The following is a 14319-nucleotide window of genomic DNA, read 5'->3' as shown; positions in this document are numbered from 1 at the left end:
TTTTGGTTGAGGGGTGGAGATTTGGTTGGAAGAATGACTCTCCTATACGACTTGTGTTGGATACCATGTGAAAAGCATTGCAGAGAACATCTGTTTCTAACAGCAAATGGCTTGGCTCAATAAAGTACCTGTACATTAATACAGAAACATATTGTTTATATAAGATTAATGGCATTTTTAATGTATTTTGTTTTAGAAATGTTGTGCAGTCTAGATATTACACAAAATTTCACAGGTGTTCGTGACAAACAATGAACTGACAGATGGAAGCTGCTGACAACAGCACCTCTCTCAGGACAACTGGATATAATCTCGTAACAAATGAAACTGCCTGACCACTCAAATGCTTTGTCGCTACTATACGTAAAAATAATAATAAAAAAATAACAATAATGAAAAAAGCACGACAAGTTAAGGAAACAATTCACTAGACCCGAAATTCCTGCAAGCATTACTGCTTTTTCATTGTATGAAAAGGACAGACATTATTTATTGTCTATGCACTGTTAAAGGAACAGTTCCCCCCAAAATGCAAATGTTCTCATAATTTGCTCATCTTGCCCTGCCATCCCAGATATGTGTGATTTTCTTTCTTCTGCAGGACACAAAGATTTTTAGAAGAATATTTCAGCTCTGTAGGTCCATACAATGCAAGTGAATTGGGTACATAACTTTTGAAGCTCCAAAAAGCACATAAGGCAGAATAAAAGTAATCCATATGACTCCAGTGCTTTAGCATGTACAACGTAATGGATAGTTCACCCTAAAATGTTTATTCTCTCATCATTTGCTCACCCTCATGCCATCCCAGATGTGTATGTTTTCTGAAGCTATGCAAATGCTTGGGATGAGAAACAAATCAATATTTCAAACATTTTTACTAAAAATCTCCACTTTCACTTCTAGCCTGTGAAAGTGGAGATTTATAGTTAAAAAAAGGACATACATATTGATCTGTTTCTCACTCACACCCATCATATGACTTCTGAAGATATGGATTAAACCACTGGAGTCGTATGGATGACTTAGGATGCCTTTATGTGCTTTTTGGAGCTTCAAACTTCTGGACCCAATTCACTTGAATTGTATGGAACCACAGAGCTGAAATATTCTTCTAAAAATCTTTGTCCTACAGAAGAAAGGAAGTCATATACATCTGGGATGGCATGAGAGTGAGCAAATGATGAGAATTTTAATTTTAGGGTGAACTATCCATTTAAGCTTACTTACTTTGTACATGCTAATATGGTGATGTGCAAAATCAAAACAACAGGCAAATCAACATTTCTCTATAATTTAATCTTTTACAGTACATAAAAGTAAAATAGATTGTACTAATTGATACATAAATACGTTCAATTCCGTAACTCTAAATGCACTGTTGATCAGGGCATTTGCAATTCATGGAGGACCACAGCAGCACCTTTGGCAGAAAAGACCATCCAAATCACTCAGAACACCAACTTCTTTTTAAGGGTACCTGAGAAATGTGAGGGGAAAAAATAAAATGTATATGCATCAATGCAACGTAGTAAAATTAGCTTGCTATAGTGTAATCAGTATGCTATGGAGACTCTTAGAGGACAAGGTGGGTATATCTTTTCTGAAATAGTTTTGAGTGCCCTCGCAATAAATTTACCATGGTTTTACTACAGTAACCATATTTTACCCTTGACATTTGTAGTGAAACCATAGCGATAATCCAGGAAAATGAAATGGTTACAAATACCTTAGTTTAACTGTGGTTTTACCATAGCAATATTGTAGAATGAAGTAACCACAGTTTTTGTCTTGAAGTAACCATAACTGTTGGAGGTGACAAACTTATTGCGAGGGCATGCAAAACTGCTCTAAGGGACTCTGTAATATTCTAATGTGGTGTCAAATAAAACGGCTCTCAGTTCTGTGCAACTACAGTTTTAATTTTGTGGGAGTTGTAAATTGTGGCTTAACTACTTAAAATCACGAGATGCAAGCAAAAGTCTTTGAGTCAATTCATCCATGTTGCTTTCCGTGTCAAGTAACAGCTGAGGCCAATCGGTTTTGTTTTTTCATTCTGACCAAAATATGCCTTTTGACTAAAGAGATAAATGTATACATTTAAATGTTCGCAGTGTGGCCATTTATTTTAAGACTGGACTGAGACAGTCCTCTCTTTGCGCGTTTTACTTTAGTGTACTCAAGGCGTTCTTCGCACTTTCAAAACTTAACAGGAACTGTAAATATTTTTAAAGTTCTTGAGGGTTTATTTATTTTTTAAATAGGGCATGTGGTTAAATTTAACAAATTGGCAGAAGATAAAGTGGCTGAAATTGATTACAGCAATTGTAACTAAAATAATTGACAAATACAGTAGGCTGCAATTAATCTAATAAAACCATGTGCATAAGCAATCCCCCAAAGACAGTATAATATGAATGGCTTTGATTTCTTTATCCTGAAATAAAGCAAAAGCCAGATGCAATCAGGTACGTTTAGTTAGCGTTTGTGCAAGCTTTTCACCTTGTTCAATGGTGTCACGTTTTCTTTTGATTCCTATCAACAGGTTTTCTTTTTCTTTCAGGGCCTCTGCTGAAGAGTTTGGCCTTGGAAGCTGAGGTCCTGGGGTTGGTCCTGGTCTATTGCTGAAATATCTCATCTTCAAAGCCTGAAACGAGAATATCACTTCATTCAGGCATGCTACACATGTGCACACAATCACTGATGTACATAGTATACAGTATATGTGATGTAACCTCAGATTGAGTCTAGCTATTGTGATCAAAATTGTGTCAATTTGCACCTGTGAGGCTGTGGTGCGTGTGCAGGGGTCAAAGGTGAATAGACCCTTGAGGAGTTCCAGCAGGTCATCGCCAGCAGCACTGAATATATGCTCAAGTGGGGTGCCAGGAAAAAGTTTAAATGACACATAGTCAGGAAGACTGGACATTCCCTGAGAAAAGAACCAGCATATGTTATATAACCTCATCTACTTCATTTGAGATTTCTCAAAGCCAAATGTGATGGCATATGTAACATTATTGAGATGCTCCACAAAGACAAATCAAATGCCCCTTAATGCATATTTTAAAAACCATGCTCAAGAAAACTCAAATAATTTCTGTAAATAATGCTGCTATAGACAGTTTAGGTAACAATAAGGAACAAGAACAACTAACAGGCCACGTCTCTTCTGTTGGTGTTCCCAAAGCTTCAAATATCTTTGTAAGCTGATCCAAGTCTGAATCTCCAGCTAAAAATGGTACCTAGAAAAAAAAAATGACAGACTTTATTAACCCTTAAATGCATGGGAATTTCACCAAACAATCTTAAATATTCAGGTATTTAGAGTCCTGGCACTTAAATATATATATCACAAACTGATCTACAAAATGCCCAGATAGTGTCAAAATTTTTAAATATATTTAAGACAATCAGAAAATAATAGAATAAAATATATTTGTTTTTTTTCTTCATATATCAAAGAGAAAATGCAACAAATCTATAACAGGATTCATTGCTTTCACACTGAAACTTCATGAGACACAACTGTCTGTCAAACACATACTGAGCTAAACACATAAGATACACAAGTATTTTCTCAGGCACTTACTGAGTCTAAACAGATGCACGACTTACATAATTTCAGCAGAACACCTAAATGACAATAGTCATATCCTACTGTTCATGTGTTGTGCTTGTTATGGTTTACTTCCATGTTGTTGTTGTTTTTTTATTATCAAATATCAATGTCAAAAGTAAATCAAGTCAATCACTGAAACAACAGCATCACCTTGAGACAGAAAATCAAAATGATATAGTATTTATATGTATGAATATGGTTCTCATTTCTCTTGTAAAAAAATTAATAATAGACACTAAAGACCCAAGGTATGCATTTAAGGGTAAACAAAGCCATTAAACAAAAGACAAATGGCTCTAATACTCACTCGGAGTAAAAGTTCAGCAAGAATGCATCCAACTGCCCACATGTCCACACCCACACCATACATCCTGGCACCGAAGAGCAGCTCTGGCGCACGGTACCATCTGAGAAGTACCATACAACACTTATTACTTTGCCACATAACTAAAAAAAAAAATAATATATATATATATATATATATATATATATATATATATATATATATATTACAAAGCAACAGGCTGATAAATATGACCTCAGAAAAGAAACAATCAAATTCAATATTTCTGAAACAAGAGACAAACCTTGTTACTACTTGATGTGTATATACTCTGTTAGGGCTTCCAAATGCTTTGGCCAAGCCAAAATCAGCAAGCTTCAAGACTCCATTTTCATCCAGTAGCAAATTATTGGGCTTTAAATCCTATAAAAGGGTGATAATCATAAAAGGAGGTGCCAATTAACTTCAACTTTGGAAATAAATCCAACTACTTGCACAGAAAGTATGGCATGTCTATATCACAGAGCCTCACCCTATGGAGGATCCAGTGATTGTGCATGTACTCCAAACCATGTAACGTCATTAGAATGTATGCCTTGATATTGGCTGGCGTCAATACAAGACTAGTGTCCTTTATGATCACCTGAAACAGATCATAATAAAACAATTTAACAAAGCATGATGTGGACATTTTTGAATCGGCAAACATCGACAAACAATGCTTCAAACAAAACAAATATCATGCTTGGTTTTTAGTGCGGACATAGGCTTTTGTTTTTGGTCTGTTTTTTTCCCTCACCCCCTTAACTTATTGGTTGTGCTCTGCTATTGGTTTATTGCTGGTGTAACTAAAATCTCCTTTCTGATGCAACAATAAATGTAATTTGACAAGTAATTTGGGGCATGCAATGAAAGTAGTATTATGTTACCTCGAGATCTGTCTCCATGAAGTCAAAAACAAGACTGATATTGGATTTGTGTCCAAAAGCATCCAGGAGCTGAGACAGAAAACAAAAGGAGTTCCTCTGTATCAGTATTAGCACATTTCTAATGGTGTATTGAAACATTTCAGGTATATAGGGGAAAAAAACATTACTTACACCAATAATGTTCGGATGACTGAGCTCTTGCAACAACTTAATCTCTCTAAGAGCTGTTCTGTTGATGCCTGGAAGACAGAAAAAGACAAATGTACAACTCAATTTGAACTGGTGCAAAATAATAAAAGATAGCTGTAGATCAAGAACAACAACACACCATCTTTGGCCTCAGTTCTGTGTCCCACTTTAATCTGCAAACAAGCAAGTTAAATAAAAACAAGGCACTGAAGTATGAGAACAAACCAGACAATACCTTTAGCAAAATAATCAACTAATAAACTACAGTCGGCTGAACCTATTCTCAATAATGGCTATCAAGCAGGGTCTCTTACCTTTTTGATTGCAACAATGGTGTTTGTGGTTTTATCCCTTGCCTTGTACACCGTTGCAAACTGCAAAAGAGTGACATAACATTATTTCTGATGACTGCACTATACAAATAACACAGATTAGGGTTCAATGCAAAGATACTGAAGCATCACATTGACGATTAGTAGCTGCATCACAGCGCCGAGAAATCTGCTGAATTAAGGGGAAAACAAAACTGCATCGTTTGCCAACAGCAGCCAGAAATATCCTAGTGAAGTCGTTTACCTGTCCTTCACCCAAAAAGTCCAGCTTTTCATAGCGCTTAGCTCTGGACTTCACATCTGAAGCCATGACATCGACTGTGCTCCTCTTCTTTGTGAAAGCTCACTTCCTGCTAAGTTAAAGAGCACTTTATACTTCCGGTTAAAATAAAAGTCATGTGGGAGACTTCTAGCAGACGTTTGTCAAAATATCATAATTATACGGCCAAATATAATTATTTACAACAGTTGAGTTATTTACAACAAAGCTTAAAATGACCACAGATAATAGCACGTGTTTGTGTTAGTGATAAACACGAGGAGCAGCACAGTCTAACTGTATTAAAGGAATATTCCGGGTGCAACACAAGTTGAGCACTATCGACAGTGTTTGTGGCGTAATGTTGATTACCACCAGAGGCGGTTTTGGATTATTTCGTGACCTAGGCGAGATCCGAAGTAGCGCCCTCCTTAATATCAACAACATCAACATGAGAAAAATATCAATATTTAAGTCCTTTTTATACTCTAAATCGCCACTTTCACACCTGAAAATCACATGTGATGCCTGTTTAGATTTACTTTTACATCTGAAAGTGTAATGGAGATTTAGAGTAAAAAAGGGACTTAAATATTGATCTGTTTCTCACCCACATCTATCATGTTACTTCAGAAGACATGGATTAAACCACTGGAGTCATATGGGTTACTTTTATGTTGATTTTATGTTCTTTTTGGAGCTTTAAAGTTCTGGCGATTCACTAGCATTTTATGGACCTTTAATGTTCTTCTAAAAATATTCATTTGTGTTTAGAAGAAGAAAGAAAGTACCAAAGATCAGGTATCCTGTCCTGCCATCCAGAGAGCATTGCCACCCTAGGCAGGATCCGCTACTGATAACCCAAAAAACTAATTTGGTCTTGCCCATCCTTTTCTTTAAAAAAAAAAAAAAAAAAGAAAAAGAAAAATCTGGGTTTAGGTGAGGCACTTACAATGGAAGTCAATGGGGCCAATCAGTAAAGATTAATAATTTTCAAGGTAACATGATTTTAGTGTGATCAAATCTCTTACTAACCTTTTCTGTGTAAGGTTATATGTAATTTTATAACTTTGTTGCCATGACGACATCAACAATCCCTAAAACAACTGTAAAAATGTAAACAATGTTACTGCTCAAATTATACATGAGTTTTATCATAAGAATGAATGTAAGAGCTTTTATAAAATTATAAGCTTCACAGTTTTGCCTGGAAACCCTCCAAAAATTGGCCCCATTCACTTTCATTATAAGTGCCTTACTGTAACCTTGATGTTTTACTTGAACCCGGAATATTATTTTAAAATTCTGTTTAATTGCAAGGTTTATGTTTTTAGATTTCAGATTATGTTTTTAAGACAAATATGTTTTGATAATCTGTGAAAAGTGATATAATAAATACTTAAACTACTTTGAAGATGTACAGAACAATGTACGAATTTGTTTACATCATCAAATGTATTTATATTCTTCATTATTATAATTTTTTATCAGGGGCGTGTCTAGGGGGAGGCTGGGGGAGGCAATCCCTCCCCTAGGATAAGCTCTTCCTCCCCTGAGAATTTGAGAAATAATCTGTCCATCTGTTGTTTTGAGTGTAGCCCTGAATGTATTTTGAATAGTTGACTGACAAATATGAAACCGGACAAAAGCCTATGTAAACCCCCGAAATCATAAGTTGCCTTATTTCATTGTGCTTTGGCTTTGCACATACTGCATACAGCCTGTAAAAATAGACATAGGCATAATCTAGCCTATAGAATAAGTTCCTTTGCTGTCGGTAGCCTATGGGTGACTCCGCTTCTTCCTCTCTGTTGAATATGCAGCAGGTAGAGGAGGAGCTTGCACAGTCGTTGACATCAACTAATGTTACTTAGTGGCGAGTTAACGGCAATTAGCAGGAAAGACAGCAAAAATTAAGCAAATGAGGCTTTGGGGATTTTTCCGAAAGAAGTCAGTGGGTAAGAATTCACATTTGTTTTTGTCCTTAAAGTCTTAAGATCATCATCTAGCTGGCTTTCACCCACAGTAGGCTAAACCTCAAGAGATGTAGCCTCTAACCTCCTTGTTTAGATTGATGCAGGTTGGTAGCTCCGAGTTAACGCAGTCGCCTCTCACGCCGGAGACCGTGTTTCGAGCCCCGTTCGGAGTGTACTTTTCTTGTTTATCAGGTGTTGTTTTCGCTAAGGATAACCAATAAGCATTAGCATAAAATGTATGTGTGACTTGTTTTGTGATATTAGTTTGTAGGAAATATACACTTTGATTTGATTAAATGGTTTTGTAGAGTGTAGCAAAGATGAGCAACAGACTGAGGAGCAGCAGTTGTGCCAGAATCAGGCATGGAAACTGGTAACAATTAAGAAGTCACTTTACTTTAGAGAAAGTTAAAAGTGAAACATTGTTTATCTCAATGATCCTAATGAAAGGATTTTGACAGATGAATTATTCTCATAGAGATGATGAGAATTATATACAGTTCGATGCCATGGTGTGTCAATGAACTTAGACTAAAGTCATTCATGTATTGCTTTTATTTAGGATCTTATACATCATTTTGACTATATATGTCAAAAAATACAAATTATTTATATTCAATATTTTTTTTACCTCACTTTACTCACTATAATATAACTCTTTTGTGATGACTTTATGTTAATGTACATGAAAATTCAAGAATCATGATCTAAGGGCAATCCCACTGATCTGCTCTTCCCAATAAAAAAAAAAAAAAAAATTCTTCAATGGTATTGGTCCACAATTTGAAGTATGTAGCATTTGATGAATTAGTTGTTTGAAGCTGATTTGCAATAAGTTATGTGCTGCATCTGTTCTTTTGCATCACAGATGATTCAGGGAGGAGAGAGGATGTTGAGGATAGTACTAGAGTGGAAGATTTAGGAACTGTAGAAACAGGCCCAGCCAGAGCAAAACTCAAAGAATACCCGCTCACCAGCTTTGGACTACAGGGAAGTGGTTGCTAGTGTGAAAATAAAATTTTCTGGGCTAAGCCCCGGATGTCCTTCAATGCTGGAAACGCCTCTGTATCTGATGATAAATTACAATTTAAAAGTGGATTGTTTTGTGCATATTTTTCCATCGCTAGCAGATGAGTGAGGTCTGACACAACAAAAATCCAGTTTAAGCCCTATAGTCTAATAGGGGCCCTGTGCCTATCTCTGGGATCCTGGCTTAGAAAAAGATATGCACTAAAACAGATTGTGTGTAGTATAGCTCAATTTTGCGCCGATTTTTTCAATTGTTTATGTTGCCCCCCAAACAAGCCAAATACCCCCCCAAACATGATATCCTGGTAACCCCTCTCTTTTTTATGCTTCTATGCCTTCGTTTTAATTGGCTCGGTTGTTTTAGCTGGACTTGAGGCGCTGTAGCTGCATTTTCATGACGTTGATAGACTCATGCCTGAAGAGGGCACTGTTGTCAATGCAAAGACGCCTGAATAATAATGAGTGAGACTACATGTATGGAAATAGTTAATATTAAAGTAGAAAAAAATGTTTGCTGCCCAATGCCTCATGGAGCATCTTGATATATACTGTATATATACAGTATGTTTAAGGTTAAGCACTCAACCTATAGTTAAGCATTCAGAATTATTAAAAACTAATTGTAGAATTAAAAAATGATAAGAAGTTAAATAAAAGAAGTGCCAATTTATGCTACATTATTGAGCTGTATGGAATATACTGTATAGTAAATGGATCTGTCAGCTGTATAGGAGAGAGAGTAAAGACACACACACTGGTTCATACACTGGAATATTCATACATGCATGTGATAGTTTTGTCTTGTCTAATGTTAACCAATTAAAAATCGCATTGAATTTCAAACTTAGTGGATGTTTGTTTGTCCCTCTGTTTACTATGGTCACTAAGGCTAAATTAACGAGTTCTCAAGTGGCCAATCACAGACCGCTTTTTGTAGCTCTTAGTAGCCAATCCGAACGCAGGAGGCGGGGCCTGCCAGAATACCGACGCAAAGACAGGCCTTTCCATGCACGTTCCTTATTTGCACCTGCATTTTCACAAGATGCTTTCTTTCAGCGATTGTCTAAAAATAAAAACATCTGAGTGTTTAGGCTTTTAAGCACATGCACTTTTTAGACTGGAAATCCTGCTTAATTGCAATTGAAAAACACATTTACCTGCCCTAATCTCATCTCCTAGTATGGGAAAGTTTAATTTCATTCCCCTTCTCTACATTATCACAATATATGATTACATAGTATAATGACCATTTCTATTGATTCCCTCCAGAATATGGTTTCCCATGTTATATAATTAAAAGGCCTGTCTTCTGTCAAAACACTGTAAACCATACATTTCTTACTGAAGATTAGCATATAGTGGATGGATTACTGAACATAAGCACATAATTACATATTCTTATTCCCATTAAAGATCCATACCAATCAAAGAATATCTCCAATGTTAAACACCCACAAAATCAGACTTGCAACTGTTAGCAACAGGCACAACGTATTTCAGTTCACAGTACATATATTATCTGTTTTGACCATTGCATTTTTGAGTGTCACTACAAGAAAGTTTGGCAGGCCTTATCTTGTTCACTCCTAGTATGTGTCAGAAAATAAGTTTAATTAACTGTGTTTTAGAAGGTGCAATTATTAAAGGACAGTTCTTTCGAGACACATTTCCCTTTAGATACCTTTTTGTTTGACTTGTTTACTGTACTCCTTTTTATCGCCATCAGAAGTTTCCCATCTCAACAGGAAGTGGTTAGCACAAGCTCTGTTCATATGAAGACGCCCACTTCCTCTGACTTTGATAAACACATTTGTGGTTTTGTGCACTAACCTCTCAACTGCTGTTAAACCCAATGTCCCCAAATTACAGAATGATGTTGTGTTGATTTCATGATACAAACTAAGAGTTTAGGCACAATCCAATAGAGTTCCAGTGAGTATTTTGCTTGGTGAGGACAATAGAGGCTTATTTTGTATTAGTTTCAAGTTTGGCCTCATTTGAACACATTTGTTATATTTAGTCTGTGATCAGAATATACAGTCAAATTATGTCCAAAGGGAAATATCTGCAACAAAATGGCTCATTGGCATCAAATACATTTGAGCTTTTTAATACCTTGCTGCATACCTCAGAAATGCTTTATTTGTGCTTATTTATGTGAAAATCTTAACTCAATGGCTCTAGGGCCAAAATGAAGTTCCGACTTACTTTTTTATTCTTGTATGAGGTTAGATTACTAAACATTTGGGACATTTGAGCATACCACAATACCGCACACTCTCTATTTGTATTAGTTTAACACTTGGCATGCATGCGGACTACCAATCTGAGAATACAATCAAGGTCAAGTGTCCTTTGTGAACATAGTGCCAAGTTTTACTAATGCAGTTCTCTGAGGAGCGCAAGATGATTCATCTCTCAACTACTGATGGTTAGCAGGCACAAAGTTACCAAATCAACATCCTCAGTCAAAACACTCATTCTGAAGAATGAAACAGTAAACCTTTAAAAGGGTTTTCTAAATGTTTTGTGAAGGGAACATTGTAATTAATTTTGCAGTTCTCATGAAGTTAGTTAAAACTTAAACATTAGTCCTTGGGTTCATTTGATGAAATTATGCTATGTGCACTGAGATATGCCTAATTTCTTCCATGCTTACACAAAATTAATCTTTACATAGTTAAATACAATTCTCAAAAGCATGATATGAGCTTGTCATATCATTTCAAATATTTAGCTATTCTACACTACAGCAATGTGAAGCCATGTCAGACCAATTCCTGGACAAGTATTCTGCAACAAATATCTCTTGCATGCTGAGGCTTTGCATATAACACATCTGCTTTGGGTAGAGAGTGCTGTGGGTACAGCTTACAATAAAACCACATATTAGTGTGAAAAACAAACTGCATATGAAAGCCTCTCCCCTATCAGACTCTTCACAGATCTGAGGACCAACTCAACGCTTTGTCTCACTTTCTGCATTTAAGACCGATATGCAATTCAAACATTATATATACTGTATATTCATTGTATAAGATCAGGCATTTACAAGTCTAGTTCCATTATAAAGTACATAATTAAAACAGAGCAGTTCATGCACACCACACAAACCTCTGCACCCTTTAGATGTGGTATCCATGGCAACTTTTTCACAAGAAAAAAAAATCAGAACCTTGAATAATTGGCAGCGTCATTAAATTTAAGATTGACCAATGACAACTGTTTACTAACACAGGCGAGATATTGATTGACAGTCGAGGGAGCAGATGCTGACCTCTATATTGAAGAGGTCTCAGAGTGTCATTACATTCTCCCTCAATTAATACACAACTCAGATATAAACACTCATCTTGTCCAAAGGCTAAAAAGAGGTAACTAATGTGGGGGATGAGCACTGGCAGTTAAACATTAAATATGCTTTGTTTAAATCTTTATCACACAGTCTTAATACTTGTTGTTTTTATTATTTGTTATCATGAAACTACATCACATCATATGAACAATGAAATGGGTGTACATATGCTCCTTATTCAAAACCATTTGAATTGTGTAGATAGAAGTAACTGTGCCCATTGATGATGCTAATTACAAGTTATAATTCACTAACTGGATGGATATTGAAAATCAATAAAGCTGTTTCCAATATGTATGAAGCAAGCAGGCGATTCTGACAAAACTTGTCAAGGAAATATCCTGGCCTTATTTGACACCAAAATCAAAAGTAAAAAATAAGAAATTCAATTTTGCATGTAATTTTGCAAAGTTAAGCCTATATTTAGTGCCATTAAGCTTTTTTATATTGTGACTATTTATATGACAGTAACACACATTTTACCCCCTATTCTACCCAACTCAACAAGAGATGGTGATGATATGCTCATAATGACACAATAACATTATGTTATTTACATTTTTAAGTATATAGATATCATCAAAATATGAGGGCCAAATTTCTCAAAATTAAATAATACAATTATTTTTAAAATTTTTAATGACATTTTTAAATTGGGCTTACAGAGTTAAATTGTTTAAAAAACTATAAAATTGTAAAATTAAGCATCAAATCACCAAAAAAATAAAATAAAATAAAAATCTATAAATGTCCTTGGTATTCAATTTGAACATTATTGTGTCCATTTTCATTGTATCATTATCTTTAAGTTGATTTCTTATTTACGCATGAGCTTCATACCTTCATTTATATTTTCATGGTTACAGCTCTTGACACGACACTTGTCGGTAGTATGCATCACCTTTCAAAGTAGGATGTCCTCTTTCATAATGACTTCCTCTAACTGAATTCCAGAAAGTCCAAAGAAATAGATTTTAAAAGGCCCACTGTTGTTGAGATAGACAATAGCCGTAACCCTGAAAATGAAAAGACAGAATAGTCACCAAGTGGTTAAATCTATATCTTTAGAAGCGATAGACATTTACTTTAAATTCTCCTCCCTGCCCAGTAGGTGGTGATGTGCACAAATAATGCTGATCACCAAAAAGAAAAGAAGAATAATGTGAAAGTGGAGATTTATAGAAAAAGGACTTTAATATGTATCTTTTTCACACCCACCTGCTTCTGAAGATGTAGATTAAACCACTGGAGTCATATGGATTATTTTTTGCTGCATTTGTCTGCTTTTTGGAACTTCAAATGTCTGACTAAAATTCACATGCATTGTGAGGACCAACAGAGCTGAAATATTCTTCTGAAAGCTTCATTTGTGTTCTGCAGAAGAAAGAAAGTCAAACACATCTATAAAAGTGAGTAAATGATGAGAGAATTTATATTTTTGGGTGAACAGTCTCTTTTAATGAAAAATCAACCCAAAGATAATGCTAAAATGAAAATGGACACAAAATAATGCTAAAATTAAACACAAGAGACATTTAATTATTTATTTAATGATTTAATTACTAATTTAATTATAATTTTTTTTAACACTTTCATTATGTATTTTTATTATTTATTTAAATATGTATTTAATTTGGAATAATTTGGCCCCCCATAATCATAGCAGTACTCCCTGGATATTGGTTTTCATTTTAACTGATTGTAATTTAAAAAATCATTGCAATACCCCCCTAAATAATACAGTAAAAAATATGACTGTGTGACAGAAATGAAAATCATCATTGAACGTCCAGATGTTTTACAGTAATGAGAATTAAGAATTAAATAAATAAATGATCAAGAAAGCAAGAGTGATTGATTGATTGATAATAAATAGGCAGATTGATCAATTGATACAAAAGATAGGCAGACAGACAGACAGACAGACAGACAGGCAGATAGACAGACAGACAGACAGACAGATAGATAGATAGATAGATAGATAGATAGATAGATAGATAGATAGATAGATAGATAGATAGATAGACAGACAGGCAGATAGATAGACAGACAGATAGAAAGAAAGATAGACAGACAGATAGATAGATAGATAGACAGACAGACAGGCAGATAGATAGACAGACAGATAGAAAGATAGACAGACAGGCAGATAGATAGACAGACAGATAGATAGATAGACAGACAGACAGGCAGATAGATAGACAGATAGATAGACAGACAGACAGACAGACAGATAGACAGATAGATAGATAGATAGATAGATAGACAGACAGGCAGATAGATAGACAGACAGACAGGCAGATAGATAGACAGACAGATAGAAAGATAGACAGACAGGCAGATAG

The 14319-nt window shown here is 35.3% G+C and overlaps 1 protein-coding gene across 1 annotated transcript; it reads right to left on the bottom strand.

Annotated features, from left to right (window-relative positions):
• Positions 1–212: 212 nt before the first annotated feature.
• On the bottom strand, positions 213–5708 carry cdk7 (cyclin-dependent kinase 7). The gene is made up of 12 exons (XM_052105986.1): positions 5600–5708; positions 5338–5397; positions 5163–5196; positions 5006–5073; positions 4835–4903; positions 4438–4548; positions 4210–4328; positions 3930–4029; positions 3159–3245; positions 2783–2932; positions 2503–2647; positions 213–1480 (listed from the first exon to the last, which is right to left on the bottom strand). Exons 1-12 carry the CDS (start codon positions 5663–5665, stop codon positions 1452–1454), a joined length of 1038 nt encoding a protein of 345 aa, XP_051961946.1. The 5' UTR covers positions 5666–5708; the 3' UTR covers positions 213–1451.
• Between the last annotated feature and the right edge of the window lie 8611 nt (positions 5709–14319).

Source organism: Xyrauchen texanus, chromosome 3, assembly GCF_025860055.1.
Source record: "Xyrauchen texanus isolate HMW12.3.18 chromosome 3, RBS_HiC_50CHRs, whole genome shotgun sequence".
NCBI classification, from domain to species: Eukaryota; Metazoa; Chordata; class Actinopteri; order Cypriniformes; family Catostomidae; genus Xyrauchen; species Xyrauchen texanus.
The sequence above is the reverse complement of the archived record's forward strand: the minus strand, read 5'-3'. Positions and strand labels throughout refer to the sequence as shown.

Coding starts and splice junctions, on each gene's coding strand:
- cdk7 (XM_052105986.1), bottom strand. CDS start 5,665: ATGGCTTCAGATGTGAAGTCCAGAGCTAAGCGCTATGAAAAGCTGGAC. Junction 5,398..5,599: donor ACTTTTTGGGTGAAGGACAG/GTAAACGACTTC, acceptor ACTCTTTTGCAG/TTTGCAACGGTGTACAAGGC. Junction 1,481..2,502: donor ACGTGACACCATTGAACAAG/GTGAAAAGCTTG, acceptor CACATTTCTCAG/GTACCCTTAAAAAGAAGTTG.